This window comes from Columba livia, chromosome 3 (genome assembly GCF_036013475.1).
Source record: "Columba livia isolate bColLiv1 breed racing homer chromosome 3, bColLiv1.pat.W.v2, whole genome shotgun sequence".
Classification (NCBI taxonomy): Eukaryota; Metazoa; Chordata; class Aves; order Columbiformes; family Columbidae; genus Columba; species Columba livia.
The window spans coordinates 12,131,665-12,156,395 of NC_088604.1; the positions used below are offsets into that span (position 1 = coordinate 12,131,665).

The following is a 24,731-nucleotide window of genomic DNA, read 5'->3' on the forward strand; positions in this document are numbered from 1 at the left end:
TTCAGCGTTGCTGTGTGGAACGAAGGACCCCCAGGTCACAGCCAGCCCATCTTGATTGCTAGAGATATTATTACTATTTTATGTATGAAATCTCCTGGATTTTTTTCAGTTAATGTGAAATCAATTAAGCCACTGCATCTAAATAATAAATTTCTAACACTAGATAAAATCAGTGCAGGAGGCTGTTGCCTCACATGAACTAGCTGTGTACCAGTACTCGAAACACTATGGGAGAGCAGCGGTGTCACAGCGAGTGCTGGGGAGGGGGCGCTGCACATCTGCGCCCCGCTGCCCCTTACAGGGTGCGGGGAAAGGGCTGCAGCTCCGGCTCCTGCTCAGCCCACGAACCGGCCCTGCTGACCCCTGGGGCGCGACAAGCGAGGTGGCCACGGCCTCGCTGCCCGTCGGGGCTGCTCCGTGCCGGATCGGGGCAGAACCGCTCCGCTCGGTGCCGGGTCGGGGCAGAACCGCTCCGCTCGGTGCCGGGGCAGGGCAGAACCGCTCCGCTCCGTGCTGGGGCAGGGCAGAACCGCTCCGCTCCGTGCTGGGGCAGAGCAGAACCGCTCCGCTCGGTGTCGCTCCGCGCCAGGGGAGGGCAGGGCCGGGCCGGGCGGCCACGGGCGCGGCAGAGCGAACGGGAAGGCAGCGCCCGGTGACTTCCCCGTGCCCGAGCGGGGCGGGGCGGGGTGCAGGGGCGGCCGCTGCCACCGCTTCCCGGTTGCCCGCGGCGGCTCCGGCCGAGCCCGTTGCGCGTCCGTTGCCCGCTCTCAGCGCAGCCCCTTCCCCCGCCGCGTCCCCTGGCCCAGGCACCATGAGCGGCTCCGGCCCGGAGGCGCCCCAGCCCGGCGACACCGCGGAGGAGGCCGAGCAGGACTGGGCGGCGGCCAAGGCTTTTTACGACAACCTCGTTTCCAAGAGACCCAGGCCGGTGAGTGCGGGCGGGCCGGGCTGGGGTGGGGGGGCTGGGGGCTGCCGGCCGGCGCTACCCTCCGCTCGCTCCGCAGCCCAAGCCCCAGCACGCCATCACCGTGGCCGTCTCTTCCCGAGCCCTCTTCGACCTGGTGGAAGAGCGGCGGATCTACGAAGAGCAAGGGGTGGAGAAGTACGTGGAGTACCAGCAGGACAACGAGAACGTCATCCTCAAGCCCGGACCGGCTTTCTACTTCGTCAAGGTACCCGGGCTGGGGCGAGCCCCGATGGGGGTGCGGCGGGGCGCGGAAGATGCTGCAAAGCCAAATTTCGGGAAGAGGAGGAGCCCGGAGCCTCCTTAGGCGGAGACAGACCTGCCCCGGGGAAACGTTTTGACTTGTTCCCCCAGCGGGGAGCCCGGCATCATCTCCGCATCTCCCTGAGACTCCCCGGCCTTGCGGCCGCCCTTTCTCTCTCCCCCATCCCCTCCTCTCCCTTCCCCTCTTCTCCCTCCCTCTCCCCTCCCGCCGGCACTAGTGCTGAACGCCTGCGGGAGGTCACGTACCGCTCGCATCTCCGGGAGCGGAGTTTCACCCCCAGCATCCCGGGCTGGATCCCCGGGCTCTGCTCCACATCCGAGGTGAGGGCCAGGACCAACCTGCATGTGCTGCTGGACACGGGGAGCGTGGAGCACCTTTCCTTTAAAGACTGTTTTCAGTTAAGCTAGGCCCTCAAATTGTCTGAATTTTGTTGCAACCTTTTCCTCCCCCCCAAAATCCACAAGATCTTAGTTCCTCATTCCATCTTTATGTCTCACTTGTAATAGGACCACTATGATTAAAGACAGCGTTGATTCAATATTATCCAAATTACTTTATTCAGAAATGAACCTTTTTGTTTCTTTTTTTGGTCAGCTTTAATTTTGCCTTGCTTTTGTTGTCACCCTGGATAATTGTTCTTGAGGACCAGCAAAAGAAATAGACTCCCTAGCTGGGAGTCAGGGTTTAAACAGAGGTGAAATGCGATATTTTGCTCTCGTTGCACAAGAGAAATGGCCAAGGTAAACAGCCTCCAGCAGGGAAAGCAAGTGAAATTACCAAAAAATGAAAATATAAAAAAGAACTAAAAATACAGATGGTTTTGAGGAACACAGTCTTGAGTGCAACTGACTTGAAAAAGTGTCATCTACAGCATTCCTTTTATGTCCATGGAGAATTTTTTCATAAGCTCTACCACAGCAATTTTAGAAAATTTATTGAATCATAATTAACAGTTATACTTGCTGACGGTAGATTTGTGGTGGAACACTTCTTTCAGTTTTTAGAAGTAGATTTTCGTTGCTTCAGTTTTAGTTTCAGGAGGTTAAAACATTTTCAGCATGGCTGATCAAGTTTTGGAAATACATAGTGAAAAAATTACTTACGTCAATACCCATACTGTTCTAAGCATAATAGATAGCTGTTAATAATGTTAATAGCACAAGCAAATAAAGGTGTTTTTAGCATAAAAGCATTTTCATAAAATATTTCTTTGTACACTAGTGAGGCTACACTGACTAGCAAATTTTCTGCATCTTTTCTATCTGTAGCAGCTAGAGACAGCAGCCCTGCCTAGCACAGACAATTTTCAAGAGATTTGTTGGAGGTCAGTGTCAAATTCACTTAGACTTTAAGCAAGATTTGACTGTTTGACTCCTCACACTTTGAAAATCAAAGCTGTTAACTATGTTCAGCTAAATGCACCTTGACCTCTGTTCCCTTCAAGTATGCTATTTGCATTTGAATTCTTTGTATTTGTGAAAAGATTCATAAATTGCTTAATCATGGGAATCGTTAGGGTAGAGAACTACAGGCTGGGTGATACTTTCTCCTTGGAGACAAGGCAAAAAGAAAAAATATGTTTTTATTTTGGGTTCCGTTGTTGAAATCTTTAGGACATTGACTTAAAAGTCTCATGCTTAGGAAAGTTAATCACAGGCCACGTTCTGCTTGGGTTGCAAAATGTACAGGCATTGGACAAAAAAAATGTCATCCTCTCTTCCACTCACTCTTATTCTCTAAGACTTTAAGAAATTGTTAGTGCACTACAGTTCCCTGTTTCCCCAAAAATAAGACCTACCCTGAAAAATAAGCCCTAGAATGATTGTTCAGGATTTTTGAGGATGCTTGAAATGTAAGTCCTCCTCCAAAAATAAGCCTTAGTTACAGTTCATTTTAAAAAACAATTTAAATAGTGTCCAGGAAACTATACACGTAAAAAAGTAATAAGTTTTCGAGCAAAAATTAATATAAGACCCTGTCTTATTTTGGGGGAAAGAGGGTATTAGCAGAGAGTTACAAAGGGGTTGCGACCACATACTAAGATTTTTTCCTGGGCCTTATACCAGGCTCTCACTTAGAATTTTCCTAAGCCTAGCCCCAAATGACATAGCCATGCTTTTTAAAGTGAGATTCCCAGAATTTAATTATGAAATCTAGGTTTTTATTCTTAACAACTGCCCTGACTTTTTAAAACATCTTAATGAAAATCAACCCATCTTGCATTCATTTGATGTTTCATTGTTGACCTTCACTGCCATAGTCTCAAGGAATACCATTGAAGATCTGAGATTCCAAAACAGAGGTCTGTATATAAAACTAGAGCAAAAAGCAAGTCTTACTCCAAAGGGATAAAATTCTAAATAACATGAGAGAACAGATGGATACAGAGAGAGATGAGCAGATGAAAGGTCAAGGAAACAAGAATGCCAAACTGTGTATATAACATGTTGGCCCTGTTATCTTTAAAGAGATCTCCAGTGAATCAAAGTTAACTCATTCAGTACTGCAATTAGCAATCACCCAGGTAATCATGTTTCATAGGATATGATTTTGTACTCATTACTTAAGGACAGTCTTTGACTTTTGACCACCTGAACTGTGTCAGTAAATTTTTGCCTAAGTATGTGGACCAGATTCACATTGTTGCATGCAGAACAAGTAGTTGCATGTGTAAATTCCTTTACACCTTCTCCTTGATTTCATTAGAACAATTTTCAAGTGGATAAGAAACAGGAAAAAAAATAAAGATTAGTAGGGATTGTGATAATGTTCAGAAATGCATTGATTTATTCTGGATGTTCATGGTGTCCCAATAAAAAGGATTTCCATGATAAAGTCAAATTCTGTAACTCAGCAAAAGAAACTTACTTGCTTCCCTTCAAGTGAACACAGTCAAATGGTTACTGGGAGCAAAAGAGCAGAAAGGAGTAAAACAAGTTCAGCAAGTTAAACTATCAGGTATTTCACATTCTCCTTCAAGACAGTTCTATCACTAAACCTACAGTGATTAAGAACTGAGGCACATTCCACTTGTCTATTGACCTCCACCTTTTAAACCCCCAGGCGCTGATGCATGTCAATGCCCGGCTTCTTGAGCTGTACCCTGATGATGAAGAACGATTTGATATTGTCCTGATGACTAACAACCATGCCCAAGTGGGAGTGAGACTCATAAACAGCATCAATCACTATGGTAAGGGAAGTACAATACTGCTTCGTAGAACTGCCTGCTGTTACATAATAAAATGAATTAATTTTATTTGTCCTGCTCTGACCTTGATAAAAGCAGCTTCTTTGATACCGACACCCATTCCTCAGAGGATGATATTTATTTTTGGGTGTCAGCATAAGTGAGATAGTGTTAAACAGAATTTGGTCCAAAGTTCTAGATTTAACTTCTCATGTGGGAATCTTAATTTCTGAGAAAAAGTTCTTAAACTTTTTATTTATTTTGTATTTATGCCCCCTATACATATACATTCACAACAGTTATTCTGCTGTCTTAAAGGGATTTTGTGTTAAATTCTCAAGGAGGAAGGGTTGGTCAAACATTGTAGTCAGTTTAGGTTGTCTAACTTGTTGAAATTACATATTTCTCTGTTTTAAATTTACTGTTAGCTGTTGGCTAGTATGCGTTTTTATGGGTTCCTTTTACAGATTTGTAGTGTCAAGGTAGAGTCACACCTTGTTCTGCTGTTCTTACTTTAGGTTTAACAATTGAACGTTTCTGTATGACGGGAGGAAAGAGCCCTATTGATTACCTGAAGGCATATCTTACCAACTTGTACCTCTCAGCAGACTCTGAAAAAGTGCAAGAAGCTATAGAAGCAGGTTTGAGTTTTTGCTGTTATCTCTCTGTTGAGCTTGTTAAAAAATGAATGTATTGTGTGTCTTTCATGGAAAATAGTGCTGCTTCATCAAATGCAGAAAGTCATAAGATTGTGTGGTACAAACTTATAATTTATTTGTACTTAATCAAATAAAATCAGGCTATTTCTCTGTATTGTTCCCCTCTGACCCTTCAGCCTGCTGCTAATGACAACTACCCTCTACCTTTGTCCCACCTTGCTGTCTTGTCCCATGCTACAAGAAATGAACTCCCATACATATCTACTTACCTATATTCAACTTCTGTCCAAATAATCATTGCTTCCATACGACTTACAAAAAACATCTTCTGTGTTTTGTTAAAAAACAGTAAATAGCTTAACTCAGTAGCATCCTTGGAATTTCCTGCTCTATCTCATTTACAGCTCAGCTTGGAGACTGGTTTTGTATGTTCTTATGTGGAAGTGGAAGGAAGCACATGTAAGAGGTTATGTCAGTAGCACAGCTTCCGTGCATTTATGTTACAGAACAGCCATTACTAATTAGCTTTAGTGATCGTTTCTGCTCACCAGCTATAAAGGTCACCACCAATAAGTTGTTGGAACTGAACTGCTGACAGTTTAATGAATGACTTTGCAGGACATGCTAACTGAGGTTCTCTTGATCCATTTTCAGGCATTGCATCAGCTACGATGTTCTCTGCCAACAAAGATGTTGCTTACTCGGATACACAGTTGAGGGTGGCATTCGATGGGGATGCAGTTCTCTTTTCTGATGAATCAGAACAGATCGTCAAAGAGCAAGGATTAGATAGATTTTTTGAACATGAACAACTGAATGAAAATAAGCCTCTTGCACAGGTTTGTACTTCTTGAATCAGTAAGTTTTCAAAACATCTGTTAATTTTCATTGCTGCTGTATTCCTCCAGTTTCCCCAGTATATATGTATTCTTCTTTGTGGAAACTGATTACACTATTTATTTTATTTTCCAAGGATAATCTTTAAAATCATGTTTGACATAAAAGAGCCCACCATTGCAGTCCTTTCACCAGATCTCCCACTAAGTGTAATTCTAATATTGTCTTTAATCTAGAAAGAGTTCAGTAATCTCTATGTAATTAGGTCTCTCACAGGGTTTTGCACAGAAAATAAAAATTGCACCTCGTAGTTCATAGTAGGAGTTATGTGTTTTTAAAGAACATTTTATCAAATACTATAGCAATAACTTTATATTGTATGAGATATTGTAAGTCTTAGTGAGAATCAGTTTTCTGCTGATCATACCATGTAGAATTATGGTTTTACATATGTTTTTAATGATTTGTGAATTCCTAGTGAGGGTGCAGACCCATTTGGACACATTACACAGAGAATTCACTGAGCAGTGTAGCATTAGGAAAAGAATCCTGTATGTCACTGGCAATCTGGAATAAAGCAAAAGCAAGATTTTGAGAGCCATGGACAAATACTAAATATGCTTCTGCTATTTCATACTCAGGGTCCTTTGAAAGGTTTTCTGGAAGACTTAGGGAAACTCCAGAAGAAGTTCTACGCAAAAAACGAACGATTAGATTGTCCTATAAGGACATACTTGGTCACAGCCAGAAGCGCGGCAAGCTCTGGAGCCAGAGTGCTGAAGACTCTTCGTAGCTGGGGTCTGGAGATCGATGAGGCCCTTTTCTTAGCAGGAGCTCCTAAAGGACCGATCCTGGTGAAAATCCGCCCTCACATTTTCTTTGATGACCAGATGTTTCACATCGAAGGAGCACAGAAATTAGGCACCATAGCTGCACATGTTCCCTATGGCGTTGCTCAGAAATACCACAAATCTGCATGACTGGAGGGCCCCATTAATGATAACGTTCTTAGCCAGCCTTTAATATGCCAATAGTTACCTCTGAAAACCGCTGCATTTGTATATTGTAAGCACTATGTTTAAAGATTTCACTTCTGGCTAGAACAGCCTTTAAAGGAAATACTTTTAATATAGGTAAGTTTTTAATAGTTATTTTAATAGCATTCTTAAGCAGCTTAGGTTTTTTTACCCGTCTGGATCTAACACTGTGGTTTTGATATTAAGAAAAGATTTGTATTGTTTTTGTACTTTGAGACATACTTTGAGAGACAGAACAGTTATATTTTCTCTTAAAAGCTGTTGACGGGTTATTTATAACAAAAATCATGCTGCAATACTAGTCCTTCATGGTTATTTCTGAAATTACCAACAGCACAGTTTACATATAAATGTTTACCTCTTGGTGGTTTGCTTGTTAAATATGTGTTCAGTAGATCTGTTATCACAAGTTTTCAGCTTCCAGTGAAATGTTAGCTTATTTGATCTTGTGTTTACAGGAGCCCTTTATTTTTCTATATTGTTTTCCTGTTCTAATAAAGCTGGCTTTACAGAACATTGTCATTTTTCTATGTAGAGGTTTTAGCATAATTTCCTATGCAGAGTTTGTGTAATCAGTGTCTCTGTTTCTCTTGCCTCCTCTGGATATTTAGAGCCAGAAGTGACCACTTTCAGCCAAATCTGAGAGAGAGATAGAGGTCTCAAAGACACTTATATCCCAACAGATTTCACCAAGTTAGACAAAAGTCAGAAATGCTGTGGGTGTCTTGACTGGGACAAAGACTGAAGCTTTAGAGCATAACTTTATATACCAGCAGAGGTTCTACCCTGAAATAATGCTGTTGATGGAATTACTTGTTTTTTAACTAGATTTACTTAGGATTTACAGCTGTTTTGTGATCTGCATGAACTGAGTTTGGCAACCTCCGATAGGTTTCCAGGGAACAGGTGCCTGTTGCAACATGAACTCATGTAAATTTACACCATAGATCTATTCTACCTCTTTTGTGCTAAGTTCCTGTGTCTTAGTGTCATCCATGTATCGGAGTGCATTCCAAATGACACAACTAACATCTGTCAGGTGGTGTTTGTTCTCTTTCTCTCCCTAGTGGAACAAGTGTTCTGTTTTATTTTTATTGTTGCTGTGTATTTATACCAGAAGAGACAAAACCGAAAGAATGTGCTTTGCAGTGGAAGTAGAAGATGAAGGCCTGTGATGATCCGTGGTTCCTGGGGGAATTCACTCCAGAATCTCACGTTAGCCTCTCAGAAAGTTTAGTCTCTTCTGTCCAGATGAACTATCCTGCTATTGCAGAAAGCTTCATTGCGTTTCTCTCCCAGAAACAAAAGCAATCTTAAATGTTGTGGGTCCAAGCCACAAACTTATCTGAAAACAAAGGCAAAAGCCTTGATCCTGCATGAAACTCAAATAGAGACCATCAGAAAGGTTTTTATGTGTTCACACCAGCATGTGTTGTTGATGGGATGCACTGCAGATATCTGGTGTACTTGGAATTTCCTGAGGGCTAAAGGCTTTGCGCCCAAAATGCATCACATTTCCCAGCTCATCCAGGAGGCGAGGAAGACATGAATAACTGAGGCCTGGTCATTGTCTGCCAGGATGGGATACAGTTACCTTGCCAAATGGAGATTATAAGAAATGTTATTAGCAGATGTTTTTATGTGAAAACTCAGAATCGGCAAGGGATCCAAGAACATTCTTTAGCTGTGCAATATAAATTGTGTGTGTACCTTTACCAAAAAATCATCGCTGCAAATTTCAGGAATACCGGTCCTGCCTTTTTGAAGCAGAACATGGATCAGCTTTCCTCATCCATGTGCTGTTAGAGCTGTAGATGTTTGGTGCAGGAAAATATGCAGGATATATGCTGTGCACAGATTACTAGCACTTGACTCTCATTAAACATAGCAATTCAGGCTTGATACTGAAAAGTGCTAATGGGATCCTTGATCCGTGTGGGACTCCAAAGGTATCTCATGCCTGGCAGGCTAAGCATGTAAATCAGTGAATAAATTGAGAATGGAATCATCTGGTTTGTTACGTTTACCTTTATTTCAAATCAACCATCCACCTACTGGAAAAATTAAACCTACAGGCCAGGACATAGTTAGGAGCTTCCAGTTCTTATATCTTTTATGATCTGTACATGCATGGTACTCGAGGGCTACCTCTTGCAGTGTCATCCTGACAGCACTAAGGCATGTGTGAAGAGAAAAAAAGAGTTTACATATTAAATTTACATAGTAGAATTTACAATCTTAGTTATAGAATTCAAACTGACCTTAAAATCCAGAAGTTGATGCTAAGTCCCATAATCACTTCTCCTAAGTTAGCTGAGCAAAATGTCCTTAGATGTTTGTTCAGATTATACACTGCCTTTTAATTGTCAGGCAACTGTCCCAGGTTTTGGCGACCGCTTCTCTGTATATCTGGTAACACATTGGGTGAGTGGAGCCTCATTTGTCCATGCAAGTGCCTTCCAGACTAACCTGGATGTATAGGGAGACTCAGGCTTGCCAAGTAGTCTCTGCCTGTTAAAATTGTCTTCTGCTCCGAGGCACAGCTTGGCTAGTGGACCAAAATCATAATTTACAAGAAAATTCTCTGAAATGGGATGGGAGCCGAGGGGCTGTTTTCTATTTTTGTGGACATGGGACAGAATTTTCTCGTAATAGCATTCCAGTCCACAAAACAAACAAACAAGCAAACAATAATAAAACCCAACAAAAAACCATCTTGCTTCTCAGGCTCATGAAGATTCCATTAGTTTATACCTTGGCACCTCATAACCCTAAGCCAGTCACTGTTACAACAAAATGCAACATTTTTCAATAGGGGAATAGAGAGGTGTTCTATGGTTCTGAACTGTCCTGTCTGTCAGCTTGTTTATAACACTAGAAGACAGACTTATGAAAAAGAAACTGTCATCGCAGCCAAAAGCTGGAAGTGTATTAGCACAGATTGAATTCTGTGCAGAAACAGAACTTTGTAAGGCAAAGCCAGTCCGTGTTCCCTTAGCTTCCAGGTTCATGTGCCACACCACAGTGAAGAGTCCAGGTAAGACACATGGTAATGTCTCCTACTGCTACCAGTCCCTATGGACAAAAGTGTTGGAAATAAGACCCTGAAGGTGACTTGTCTATTTTTTCTTTTATTTTTTTAACAGGACAACATATCCTCAGAGTGTGTTGGATATCTCCCTCCAGCTACCAAGACATAATAAACCCATGTTCCCCAGTTCCTTCACATCTCCAAGACATCCTTTCAGTTTCCAGGCTACCATGTCATGCATAGTGAAACAATCATCTGGAGGAAACAAAATATTTCAGATGAAAATTTGGAGATGGTCATCATCACGTGTTCCAAAGTATCCTCCTGTGTTCCTGGACTGTGATCTATTCTAAGGACATGGGAATCAGAGGGCCTCTACATCCTGAGGAGGATTATCAAGCGACTCCCTTGGGCTCCTCTGGCAAGCCCTGTAACCTGCACAGGCACACGGTATTGCTGACCAGAACACACTGATTCCTTGAGTGCAACAGCTGGGCAGTGAAGCAGTGAAGTAGGTTGATATCTTAGGAGAAATAATAACTTTCAGTTACCCTGCTTGAGTGCTATCTGGGACCAGCAATATCTGAATGCATATGTCATCCCTGCCTAGATGAGCAGCTTCTGATCACCATCACCCATGGTGTCCTGTGCACAGTGCTCCTTGCACTGAAGGCTGGATTGACCACTGATGGACTCAGGCAGGATCCCCAAGGCAGCACCCTCTCCAACACATTCAACAGTCTTCTGAAGTAGCAGATGTATCAGAGATGATTGCCATAGTCTCCACTGCCAGATGCTGAGTAGTAGATTCTTTACCTCCCACCAGGAGGATTTCTTACAGGATGAATATCTTCCTCTAACAGGGTATTTCTTGGTTCTCTTATTCTGTCATCTAGTGGGCAGTCACTGTCCCTTTCTCATGGTCCTTGTCTGCAAGGTCATGAAGCAGAAGATGTGGGCATGGCTCCAACACCTCCCAAAGGTATGACTTACTATGAGCAGAGAATATGTAAGCACACCTCACACTGGTTATGGCTCTTACATCATGTTAAGGACGAGAAAAGCCATTTCTGTCACAAGCAGACATGATGATGTGGCCTGGTCAAAACACCCTTTGGAGTAGCCACTTTCTCAGAACATTTCATCAGCACAAAGGCCAGCTGGAATGGGAAAGTCCATGTGCATGCTAACTCTCCAGAACAAGACAGATGCTTCTAAACCACCCAGTGGGACCTCAGAAGCTGTGGGAGAGCCCTAACCAACACCCAGCCTGGAGACAAAACTCTGCCATGGGCAGAAATGTGGCATTCCTGTGCCAGGAGCCTTCCCTGACACTGCCACACCTACTGCTCCAGCCTCTGCATCTCAGGCTGAAGACACAAGGCAGATAAACTGAATGTGTCTTTTGCAGAAGCATTTGATCTGCCATAAAACTCGAAGACTGGTAATGAAATATTATAGATGCCCTTAATGTCTGTTTTCCCTGTGATGGAGTCTTCTCAGTGAGACTGATAAATATTATTAATAAAATATTTTGGTAAAATCTCTACTAGTAAGCTGAACGCTACTGGGAAATACTGCCAGGCCCTACAACTCAACCATGTCTATGTCATTAAACTGTTCTAATTGTCTTCTAATTCTACAGTCATCAGCACAGTGCCTGGTTTGGTTTTGGCTCAGGCCAGCTAGCTCTCTCCCAGATGATACCCATCCATGTCTCAGGAATCAGCACAGGATGAAAAGCCAAGAATCAGCTTGGACTTGTCAAGGTTTAACAGGTTCTTTTGCACCAGTTGCGTTAGCTCCAAACAGCAGATCCTGATACCTTTGATTTACTGGAGGGGACATTGCTGACGGTGCAAGGGCCTTTGGACCGATGCGGGGACGGGGTGCTGCTGGGACATCTGCTGCGTTTTATTTTTGAGCTGGGTAAGGAAGCAGCGTCCTTGCAGGGTGACTCTGCCCATGATGAGGACAAGAGGAAATGGCCTCAAGTTGCCCCAGGGGAGGTTTAAGTTGAGTATTAGGGAAAATTTCTTAATGGAAAGGGTTGTCAGGCACTGGAACAGGCTGCCCGGGGAAGTGGTGGAGGCACCATACCTGGAGGGGTTTAAAAGCTGCATAGACAAGGTTCTTAGGGACATGGTTTAGTGCTAACGTTAGGTTACAGTTGGATTCAACGATCTTATGGGTCTAGCCCAACTAAAATGATTCTGTGATTTTACAATACTGTATGATTCTGTAACTCTATATGATTGTGTGTATGTATGTGTATGTATGTATGTATGTTACTCTATGTGACTGCATTACATGCTTTGGGTCCCCCTCAGGACCTTGCTGGATCCGGGAAGGCCGCCGAATCACCGCTGGACGTTTCAACCAGACCCTGCGCCCATTAACCGTCCCTCAGCTGCCGCCCCGTGAGCTCTGGCACCGGGACAGCCGGGAACTACAATCCCCACAATGCCCCGCGGCGCATCTGGCCAATCCTAACGCTCCCCGACGCCGGCCGGCCGGCGGGCGACGAGGCGGGGGTGGCAACTCCGGGCGGAGCGCCGCTCGGCCCGGCGGGATGGCCGCGGCGGCGACGGCGTTGGCGCTGGGCGGGGGGCTCCTCCTGGCCGCCTGGCGCTGGCTGCGGGGCTCGGCCCGGGCCGCGGCCGGGCCCGGCGCCTCCATGCGGGGCAAGACGGTGATCATCACGGGGGCCAACAGCGGGCTGGGCCGCGCGGCGGCGGCCGAGCTGCTGCGGATGCGCGCCCGCGTCATCATGGGCTGCCGCGACCGGGCTCGGGCCGAGCGGGCGGCCAGCGAGATCCGGGCGGAGGTGGGCGAGCGGGCGGAGGGCGGTGGCGAGCTGGTGGTGCGGGAGCTGGACCTGGCCTCGCTCCGCTCCGTGCGCGCCTTCTGCCACCGCGTCCTGCAGGTACGGCCGGGACGGCTGCGGGCGCGGGGCTCGGCCCGCCGGGTGGCGACACGTTCCGGCGGCTTCAGGCCGCTCTGGGGTCACTGTGAGGGGACGCGGGTGCGGGAGCCAGTGCCACCATTGCGGGGGGGGCGGCGTCCTTGGGGCTCCGCGTTCACAGGCCTGCTCCCCGCGCTGGGGTGCGGAGTGTTGCTGAGCCCAGCGCAGGGGTTGGGAGGAGGGTGTGAGGAGACTGGCCGTGACTTAGCACATGGGAGAATAAAGTTCATACGAGTTCGGGCTATTCTAGTCCGAAGTGTTGTAGTCCTTCTATGTTCTGAAAAGGAAGCACTTGTTTCTGTGTGAGGGAAATTATATGTCTTCCTTCCTCTCTTAATTAACTCGACATTAATTTGCCTTTGTTGCTTTAAGTTAATGCTACAGCGCGGCCTTGTCCCCAGATAAGTACAGGTTGACGTGAGGGCCCTGCTCACAGCCCCAGCCGTCCCTCTTCCCCCTCCCCAGACTGCCCCCCCTGCATTTTGCATCTCTTGGCCCGTGCTAGCTGAGTTTAGCAGGTAGACATTTCAAATATATAAAGTTTCTGCAGATTTCCTGAAGACGTGAGTTTGACAGCAATACCGCTAGCTGAGTTCAGTTGTTATTAGAGACCAGAGAGCAGAGGGAGGCAGCACTGGAGGTGTCATTCCATTCCCATGAAAAGTGACAGTTGGGGCTCTCATCTCACCACGTCTGGCTCCTCAAGCCATGGGACACAGTCATGGGAAACCAGGCTTAGCAAGTTCTGCTGCTGCTCAGAGAACTGCTTGTTAAGTACCTGAAAGGTGCTCAGATGCTGTCATAAGAAAAAAAGAAAACAACAACAAAACAACCAAACAAACAAAACACCCCCACACACACAAAACAAACATAGGAGGGACTTTATTGCATTAACTTTCCAGTAGCTTTTGTAAAACCTAAATGTCAGAAAAAAAGTCAAGTCCTAAGTTCCCTGGTGGGTCTCAATGTGATTATATAAATTCCTGCCTGTAAATCCAGTGATAAGATCTAATCTTGCTGGGAAAATATGCATATACAAAGGGATATAAAACAGACAAACACCAGAAAAGTAAAATACTCTCCTGTTAAAATAATATATTTCATAATACAAAATATCAAAAATTGTAAATTTTTTAGCCTGTCTATTGGTGAAGCCAATATAAGTACCTTTAAGTGAGGAATGGGTGAAGAAAAAGAGAGAGTGCATGCATCTGCAGAGTGCTGCTGACACCTGCATTTGAACTTTCATTTTTGTGACTTTAAAAATCCAGAAGCAGCTCAATGACAAGGGATATGAATTCGACTAATACTTTCAAGAGCTATTCCACACAGATTGATATTATTTGTGTTCTCTAACGTATGACTGCTTTTAGGAGCTGGCTGTTGGGGTTTTATTGTGGTTGGCTGATGTTGTTTGGGGTTTTTTTTTGTTTGAGATGAAGAAGACTTAGATACTGATAGGATGGGAAAATAATACATCCCCACAGCATAACTTAAATTGTGGGAGCTTCCCCCTGCAGAACTACAGGTGATTACATCTTTCATTCCTTCATTTCACTGCAAAAGGTAGAAGACTTTGAGATGTCAAAGAGCTCCATGGGAAAATGGAGAAAGTAGAAGTGGATTCCAGAAGCTGAAGGAATAGCAGTGCCCACCAAAGTAGTGTTTTGTGCTCTCTTGCACCTTGTCGTAGTAGCCGCTTGCTTGGCACTGATCACATTACTGTAGATTATAAGATGTATGAGTCTCAGCAAATAGCACAAGTTGAGGTCTCGTTTCTTGAATGGTTAAGTCTTGCAAAATACTTAACACTCCAGTCAGGTGTTCTACTCTGAAGCAGAAAGTGTCACTTCAATGAGCAGATCTACAGTCAGTGCTTCTTCAGTACTGCCCTTGTTTAGTGATAGGAACCATTATGTCTCTTTGGGTGGAGAGAAGTGAGTTTGATGCTCTTCAGATCATGCCTCAGGGACCCAGTTATATGAAACACTGAGCAACCTCAAGTCCTGTGGAAATGAGTCTGAAGTTGAAGTACGTGATCGGATGCCAGCATCATTCACTGAGTGCCAAGTGCAGGTTGGGGTTTTGCTCTCTCTGTATCGTTGCTGCTGATGGCCGTCAAATAAAAGGCAAATGGTACAAAATGCATTTTGAGGTTCTCTATTTTTATCATCAAAATGACTCCAAATTATCTCAGCTTGCCTTCTAGTCCCTGCATTTGCTTTAAAGAATTAACAGCAGAAACCCCTCCTGCTGCTTTTTCTTTAAAGTGAATACATTTGCTTCTGATTCATACAAGCATAAATTTCCTGCAATACTTTCACAGTCTTTTGTCAGAGGTGGGTGAAAGTGTTAAATTCAGAGTTTATTTAGGCAGCTGAGTAGTCTGTGTTTTTTGAAAAATTCAGTGGTTTGAGTAAATTGGAGAGCTCTTAATTTTTGAGTGGATACTGGATCATGAAGTGCATGATGTATATATGTATATTTAAATTATCCATACCATCCGCTCTGTTAATCAGTTGTGTTTTCTGATTCTGTAGAGTGTAACATACCTCCTTAAGTCTTTGTTCTACCAACCCGAACCAGAATACTGATCCTTCAAATAGCATGAGCTGAACATGTCATAAATATGAAAAGTCTCAGTCCCATAGACACACTTCAGTTGTTGAGTAGACCTATTAAACTCAAATTCTTATATGAAAACTCCTCAATTACGATTGTGAATGTTACTTTTCTGGGATGAGTTTTGCTCTGTAGTTCTCACCAAGCAGCACAATGATGTTTCAGAATTTTAAAATAAGATAATGTTTAAAATCATGAGAACACTGTTTTGCAAAGCTTTTCTTGATGTCATCCCAGTCTACGATGTAATAGTTTCTCCTGAACGTTGGGTTAGCTCTTTGAGCTATCACTTTTTTTTCCATATTTGCATGTCTTTTGCACAGTAGACCCCTTACCTATGGCCGAGGTTTGCTATAAATTAATGTGTCTGCTTTTGCAGTGCAATGAACAGGTTACTTTTCAGAGGAAACCAAAACACATCACAAAGGTAAATTGTCACTGAATTGCGATAGAAAAAGCTGCTCCTGGAGAAGCAGATGATTGTTTTCTCTGCCTGTGTTAAAAGTAGATACAGATCTGCTCTCAGGTACCTGCATCCTACTTGGGTCATGTACTCAGTTTAGCGGTAGTTCAACTTACGGTTGTTTTGTTTTTTTGAGCAGTGCTTTAAGATAATATCAGGAAGTTACAAATCAGAAAGCTAGGAATGAAATTATTTCTTTCTAGCACTGGCCAATTAGAAATATTAAGCATAATAGTATGTTTTGTATGACAATTATAAAATGGAGTTGTTTTTTTTTTTTCTTTCCTATTTAAAGGAAGAGCCAAGACTGGATGTTCTGATAAATAATGCAGGGATATTCCAGTGTCCATACATGAAGACAGAGGATGGTTTCGAGATGCAATTTGGTGTAAACCACTTGGGTCACTTCTTGCTCACCAACCTTCTTCTGGGCCTCCTCAAAAATTCTGCTCCAAGCAGGATTGTGGTAGTATCCTCAAAGCTTTACAAATATGGAGAGATCAACTTTGAAGACTTGAACAGTGAAATAAGTTACAATAAAAGCTTTTGTTACAGTCGGAGTAAACTGGCTAACATATTATTTGCAAGGGAGCTAGCTCGTCGGTTAGAAGGGACAGGAGTCACCGTCAATTCACTTCATCCTGGGATTGTCAGAACAAATCTAGGCAGATATGTGAATATTCCTTTGCTGGCCAAGCCCCTGTTCAACTTAGTGTCATGGGCCTTCTTCAAAACACCTCTGGAAGGAGCCAAGACTTCTGTTTATTTGGCTTCTTCTCCTGATGTCGAAGGCGTGTCGGGAAAATATTTTGGGGACTGCAAAGAGGAGGAACTTCTGCCCAAAGCCATGGATGACTTGGTTGCGAGAAAGTTGTGGGATATCAGTGAAGTGATGGTTGGTTTATTGAAATAAGTGCCAGGGGGTATCTGCTAAAAGAATGCAGATAACTATGCAATACATATTTGCAACAGTGTAATTCTCACTTTAAATGCTGTGGGAATGCAGATTACTTTGCTCAGTAATTATTAAATAGAGTGGTTTATGCTGGAACTCTGTTTTGAAATAATGGACAATCTTTAATAGACACAGGCATTTTAAAAGTCTGAAATAGAGCTTGAGGGTGTGAATATAATTTCTGGTTAATCTTGGAAACTCATGTTTTACAAACAAAAATTAAACAAAACCGTGTTTTATAATATATATGCGTATTTGTCATGTTCTACTACTTGTAGTCAGACTGGATAATTCAGGGTACTGATGGTGAAACACTTCTCTTGTAAAAAGGTTTTGAAAATAGATCCTAATAATAATAATAGGATTGTTGTCTCTTTTGATCCATCACAGTGAAAAATGGAGTAAAGAGTTTTACTGATGTCTTACACTGTAATTGTTTAGGCCTCCAAGTGCTGTTCAAAAGCACATTGTCAGTCCTGTGGTTTAGTGAACAAAACTTGAGCTGTATACAGTTTAACTGTGAAGCACAAAGTCAACTCTTAATATTTGGAGTGATGTCGCTGCTGTTCAGTGAGTATGTACACTTGGTTGTGCAAGCTGTATATTGATGTTCATGTATGCCAAACTTGCTCTTTCTTCATATGCAGACACCTTGGGTTTCATTAAAAGTGTAGTTGACAGAAGTGTTATTATGGTCTTGATAGGGCTTTGCATGTCACAAATTGCCTGCATACGAAGTTCACAAGACCTCAACCAGATTAGTCCGAAGAGAATATGCTTTTCAGTGTGTGTTTGGCTTGACTGATGGCACTTTACCTCAGCAATGAGATTAAATAGATCTGTCTAATACAGTTTACTGAATATTCTTTAATAAAAATATTTTAAAAACACTGTTCATTCTTTCATTGTGGAAGATATGACAGAAAACAGTAGTCTTGACACAGTAGCCTTGTTTCAAAGCAGGAGATTTGCCTGTATTGGTTTAGGGAGCCTGTCATGTAGGGTTGGTAGAAATAAAATGGGCTCCAAATAAATGCATGGGTATTACATGAAGCTGTACAGATTTATTCTTTTTAAATTCATATAACTAATGGGTGCATATTGATATGACTTCTTGTTTTGCTCTACTGTAATAAAGTGTTCTAGCAGTTGAGATATACAGGATAAGTATGGAAGAATGATTTAGAGTGATGTATTTAAATTTACTCAAGGGAAGGAGTATCAATAATAAATTATGTATTCAGTAGATCCTTATTATCTGCTCATAAATACATATTATTTTTGCACTTCAGGTAGCAAGTGAGCAATTTTTTTTAGATTTTTTTTCTCTTATTTACTCAAGACTCTCAGCATATTTTAACTTTTTGCACAGTGGAGGGGACCTGATTTGTCCTTACCCTTCACCAGCAAGATTGTGCTCCAGGCAAGTGCTGGGGTGGGGGCAGAAGGTGGCATTCCAGAAAATAACAAGGCAAGCTACCAAAATGAGCAGCATCCTGTAACATGTTGAACTCTACGCTGCTCACTGTAAAGCAGGGTGTAGAGAGGGGCATGTTGTCAACACGTACTCTAAGCATTGAACAAAGTTCTCTAAGTCATGCCAGAGGGAGGTGTGTAAGATGCTTAGAGAAGATTCTGCTTGGATCTTCAGTCTTCAATCTCACATTCTCATTCAAAATACTTGTAAATAGCTGCATGCAGCACCTTTAAATAGCTCGCTAAAGAATTAAACGTTTGTAAGCATGAACACTGTAAAGAGATACGGAGATATTCAGCCAAACTTTGGCTTATTTTCAATACTACTGTAGCAACATGATGTAAGAACATGATTGTTGCACTGCTGAAAGCCTTGGTTGCAAAGGTGGAGAATGGACATGACTAGTCTGAAAATAACTGTAGTAAAGAACTGTGCTGAAACTGAAGACCAGGGGAATAAATAATTTTTCAGACTGAATGACCAACATAGGATGTGCATGAGCCTTCAAAACAGCAGAGAAATAAGAGATGCAGAATAAGAGGTGCCAGTCGTATAGTATGGCTGCCTAACATTTAATGCTTCAGAAATCTACCAGGTGCTTGGTTTTGTTTTATTTTGAAACAGCAAAAATAAGAGCCATTATCAGAAAGGGATTACATTCCTGCAATCAACTAAATTACAGCTTCCATTCCGGAGTAGGAGAGTAATCACAATATTCTTAATATAATATTTTGTGCCTGAATTTGCCTGAATTTGCCTGTTGAGAACTTAGCAAAAGGTAAGCTTTGAGGATTGTTGAGAACTTAGCAAAAGGTAAGCTTTTTTCAGCATCTGAGGGTGAATGGAATTTAGCCTTTGTAGAGCAGAAAGCTTTAATTACTCTTGTGAGATTGCTGTTGATGTTACGTGGTGCCTTTGTTATTATTGTAGCATCTAGGAACTGGAGACCTCATAGGTTGACAGATCTTGCAGAATATAAGCGTGAAACCAAAGAAGAGCCTTTATTTCAACAAGCAGTTAGTAATGCTGACTCAGTCTAAGTTAGAACCAAGCATTTTGGCCAAGGCTCTATGCTCGGCTCTGCAGGATCTTAGTAAGCTCAGATAAATGTGTATGATTTGAGGATTGTTTGCTGAATGTCTCCTCTTGGAGCTGGTAGAGGATGCTCCAAGAGGAGATCAACACCTTCACACTTCACCCCAGTATTACAGTGCCTCCAGTAAGATGTACGGTACTATTCTATAAATCATTTGTATGGAGGGAGGGTGTTCAGCCAAAACTGGGATGCATTGCAGATGCCTACCACCACCACCATATGAACACTGGCACCCTCAAATTAAACTTATTTCCAATGAAGTATTAAACTTGGAAAAAAAAAAAAAAGGGTGAAAGAGGCAGGCAGCGACCAAGGGTAGCATGTCAAGCCCATGGAAGTGCAAAATATCAGCTTTGATCAGCAGGTATGGACACTGATCAATCATATCATTAGCAAGTATATTACAGATATCCAGGGATGACACTGCTGAGGTTGAGATTTTGTGGAGGTCTGTGAGAAACATTAATGTTACGACAGAAATCTTTCAACACCCAAAATGTACCTCCAGCTATCTTACATTAGTTGTTACAGTTTGAGCATTTAATTTTGGGTCTAGCAGCAGTGTTGGACTAGCACTCCATACCTGTCCCCTGGGGAATTAAAACCTCTCTGGGATGTGCACAGGACAGAGTGATGCCTGAGGAAGTAGCCCCTGCCCTTGTGCTTTTAATGGGGAAAATGCCTCTGCCCTGCCCTGCTGAGATGTGGAGAACCACAGCTGAGATGTGAAGAACCACAGCTGAGATGTGAAGAACCACAGCTGAGATGTGGAGAACCACAGCTGAGATGTGAAGAACCACAGCTGAGATGTGGAGAACCACAGCTGAGATGTGAAGAACCACAGCTGAGACGTGGAGGACGACAGCAGCCATTGACTCTGCAAAGTTTCCTCAGTGGAGCCTTTGGCCAATTTCCGCAAGGAGTAGAAATGCCTCCAAGTGCTTCCATTCCTTAGCAATCACATTTTTTGAGGCAATGACATTGCAGCCTAACTACTCTCAAAGGGTGATTTTAAATCCATGTATGAAAGTGTGTGTGTGCAGACATGTGTGCAGGTGCAATTTAATCCCTTATTTTAGAAGATGGACAGGAAGAGCTGTCAAGGCTTTACCGAGGAGCTGAGGTGAGAGGAGAGCTGGTTGTCAGCACGGGAGTGTCACCTGCAACGGTTTGGTACATGATGAGACACTGAGTTTGTGGGCAGATCTATCGGGCTTAAGTTGCATCCAGGTAGATATACCCTCTGTCTGCACACAGGCACAGCCAGGGGGAGGAAACATCTCTGTGTAATGGTCATGAGAAACAGGCTCTGAGTGCCTTAAGGAGAACATTTTATATCTGCTTCAGCATAATTTATGGTGCTTTTGAAAGTGCTCCTGTAACCAGTTTCCCTCATGGATAGACCAAGAGTTTAAGAAAGAAATAATTTCCTTTTTCAAAAACTTCTCACTTTTTTGGTTTTTCAGTCCCAGTCCCTAGCTATGAGCCACCCTGTACATACATGGCTGTTCGAGCTGAGGTTTCTGCAAGTGAACTAAATTGCAGTTGCATGTATTTGTTTTATATGCCACATCTGTTTAAGTCAAGGGAGATTTATGTACCTTTTAAAAAGAAATATACTCTGTCACCAATTTACCTTCCTTACCTTGCCACAGAGGCCAACATCTATCCTCAGGCAAAGGGACAACGCTGCTCTTTCAGTTACTACAGCCAAAGCAGCAAGCAGGCTTATAAACCCCGTGTGGTTTCTCCAGTAAAAATTCTCCATCTTAATGATGAGATAAATGATCAGTTTTTTCCATGACGCAATAAAAACAGGAGTATTGAAGGTCTCCTCTCTTTCTTCAGTGGTTGCCTGGTTTTCCTAAGCTTCCTAGTAAGTGAATGCTTCACAGGCTTCAAAGCCTGAGCCCTGTGAATGTGCGGTGTGATTATGCTTTTGCCAAAAAAATGTGGATAATTCCCACTTCAAGCACACTTAATTTCTTTCCACCTAAGGCTATAAAGAAAATAAACAACTTGAGAGAGTCATACAAATAATTTTAAAATGGGAGGCCTGTTCCCTTTTTCACATAAATTTTTCCAAACTAATCACTTGGAGGGTAATTGACTTGCAAAATGATCCAGGAGGCCTCTACAGTTGAATTATTATTTTTGATCTGTCCCAGAATGGTGCTGCTATTTCTCATAACAGAAAATGACGACCTCCCTCTAGACTCTTTACTTACTGCTTTAGCTACCACTAGCAGCCTCATACCTGTCATAACTGGATTCAGATCAGAGAAATTAATTTGAATATTCAATTGATTCCAAATGTCCTATTAGCATGGAGAAATGAATGCTTTCCTAATTACTTTTTTGGGGAAGGCTGGCGCACTGGCCACCTATCAAGGTTGATAGACTTCCCTTTCTTTCAACATTTAAGAATGATCACTTCTTTCCAGGTAATGTGAAAAACACTTAATCTGGATAGAGAAGGAATCGATAGCTTGTTTGTCTTTAAAGATTAAGGAAGGTATCATATGTTTGAAATCTGTAATATTCACTTTAGCAAGGTACTGAGTATATCTCGCCATCCTGCTTCGTGGCCAAAGCAAGCAGTCTGAAATCCCAGTCCCACTAAAAGTGTTGGGAGTCAGACACCTAAATATTTTCGCTGATCTTGACCTCCTGAGTTTAGGTTTGGGCAAGAGGACTCTTACAGCCAGCTGGATGGTGATTCTTTGGAGCCTGATGAATGAACCTTTATGCGCCTCTGTGTATGTGTGACCATTTTCAAAAAAATACTTCACAAATCAAGGGTGGGGTGGTGGTAGTGTTATGTGTATATTAAATATCCTGCAACATTCTCCAGAAGTGTGTGTGTTTCCCCCCAAAAAACATCAACCCATCTCTGTAGTTGTTGTGACACTTGTCACTTTGCCACCTGGACTGCAGTTTGGTGATGAGTGACCTTTTTTTCAGTTTATCTAAGTCCTGTTGCAACATTTCCCAACAGTGGGTCAGTGTCCTGGGCCCCTCCTAGGTTGCTGCATGACCATACGCTCTCAAAAACCCACCTGCCCTCTAGACAAGCACTGTCAGAGTCTTTCTGGATCCTTCCAGAAAGGAGTCATGAACAGCACCTGCAGAAAAGCAAGTGATACGCCTGGAGACCCAGAACCTACTTGATTGCAGCAAGTATCTTTGGTATCATTTTGTATACTCATTCACAGACAGGAACACCTTCTCTGGTGTGTATGGATAAGTATGTTAGACTTCAACCCGCCCCGAAGTCTGTCTATACAGCACTGTAGATGTAGTTGTACCCATGAGTAAAATTGAAAGTTGAAAAATGCTTTGTTTGCTCTTCTGAAAGGTGGAGATCCTATGGGTCCAGCTGAAGTCACTGGTGGTTCTAGTTGCTTGAGACTTCACCTGGCTTTGAAAATACTTGAGGGGAGAGAGGAAGAAGAGACTGGAGCATCATTTGCCTTTTATTCAGTCTGCCCTCCTGGAAATCGTTGGAGGTCTAAATGTGTCTCAGACACATCTCCACAGATACTGAAAAGCAATGTAAGCCTGACTTATGGAGGTGTTTATCCATAAAATTTTGCTGTAGGCGGAAACTTTCAAAAATAATAATTTCACTTTTTGTATTGTGGCCAGATGATATTACAAAATAATTGTATCAGAAGCACAGCTAAGACTGGGGTCCTGAGACAGCAGAACGAAATAACAGATAATGAGCTGTCATCTGTAGATGCAAGAGAGACAACTTGAAAACTCAAAAGGAATAATTAAAAAGGTTTGATGACAGTTATTGTGTTTCCATTTCTGAAGGGGTTTCTTGTTGTTGGTTTGGTTTGGTTTTAATTCTAGATACTTACTGTTTTTTTTCGTTATTTTTGATTTGTTTTGTTTTGTTTTGTTTTTAAAAAAAGGGTTAAAACTGCAGAAAATGTGAAAACAGCCCTGTTTCAACAAAGTGGCACAGTTCTTCACTGTGGAAAATCCATAAAATGACAGGAAATGGCTTAATGTGGTAGGTGTTCATTTTTAAGGGTTCTGTTGACAGAAGTTGATGAGTGAAAATATTGTATTTGATTTTTGCCTTTTGTTCAGTAAATAGCATGGAATTTTGATGCTGCCTAGAGGGACAGCTTTGTACTATGGTGGTCTAAACTGGGACTCTTCATTAATGTAACTAATCAGAGTAGGCGGGATTTTTTTTGTTTTTGTTTTTGGTTTTGTGTTAGGTTTTTTTAAGAAAAAAGTTGAAGTCAAAGAGAAGACTAAGAAAAAGCACCACACAGTTTATCTTTTACTCATCTGGAAGAGTTTATTTTAAACATGGAACACCGTTTGCTGCTGTGGAAATGAAAGTGAGAGATCTGTAGCTTGCTTTCAATGCCATCTGGCAAATGATTTACTTGTGTATGGTATTCACTAATCCAAATAACTCTGTGTGTGGCAGCGTTGTCTCTTTACTGATCATGCAGCTGAGTTGTCTGAACCTTAGATGGCTCACATAAGGTTATCAACGACATGGTAAAATAGACCGTTTAAAATTAGAACATTAACATTAGAAATTAAGGAATAGGATATGCCAAATTCATCATGCTTTTACCTTTATTAAGCATTTTCCTTACCCAGGCTGAACTTGATGTTTCCTTTTCATTCTCTTTATGATTTTATTCACTGCAGTTCTACTCAGGCTTTAACCCATTGAAATCAATACTTATATGAAGCCTCAAAGGTCAGATGGGACCAGAGCATTGGGTATCCATCCCTAGGTTGGTAACCTTTTCTTGCTGATAACCATGTTTCCTCCCATAAGGTCCCATCCCAATCTCATAAATCTTGTGTTTCTGCTGGGTAGTAAGGCTGCTTCAGCAGGACAGCTGTATGCTGTAACCAGTAGCTTTGTGGTTGAGGAACTCTCCTAGTTCCTAACCTGAGCCAAAATTGTCTCCAGATCATGATACACCCATTTACCAGGCAAAAGATCTAGCTACTTCATTATTATATTAAAGTTAGGCTGCCTTCTTGTATTGTAATATGAAAAAAAAAAAAAAGAGCACTAAATGGTTATTTCAGGAAGCAAAATAATAAGAGGTATGTGCCTCAAGAAACAAATCACAAGCTGAGAGTAGACAGAAGTATTCACTTATATCCTTGTATTTAAATT

The 24,731-nt window shown here is 42.5% G+C and overlaps 2 protein-coding genes across 2 annotated transcripts; both read left to right on the forward strand.

The window, feature by feature from the left end:
• The first annotated feature begins 471 nt into the window (after nt 1-471).
• Nucleotides 472-7,466, forward strand: NT5C1B (5'-nucleotidase, cytosolic IB). Its single transcript, XM_065055830.1, has 6 exons — nt 472-928; nt 1,005-1,172; nt 4,293-4,422; nt 4,938-5,060; nt 5,733-5,917; nt 6,557-7,466. The coding sequence occupies exons 1-6, from the start codon at nt 812-814 to the stop codon at nt 6,893-6,895; spliced, it is 1,062 nt and encodes a 353-aa protein (XP_064911902.1). The 5' UTR covers nt 472-811; the 3' UTR covers nt 6,896-7,466.
• Nucleotides 7,467-12,513: 5,047 nt separating this feature from the next.
• Nucleotides 12,514-17,878, forward strand: RDH14 (retinol dehydrogenase 14). The gene is made up of 2 exons (XM_065055829.1): nt 12,514-12,909; nt 16,329-17,878. The coding sequence occupies exons 1-2, from the start codon at nt 12,556-12,558 to the stop codon at nt 16,944-16,946; spliced, it is 972 nt and encodes a 323-aa protein (XP_064911901.1). The 5' UTR covers nt 12,514-12,555; the 3' UTR covers nt 16,947-17,878.
• The last annotated feature ends 6,853 nt before the right edge of the window (nt 17,879-24,731 follow it).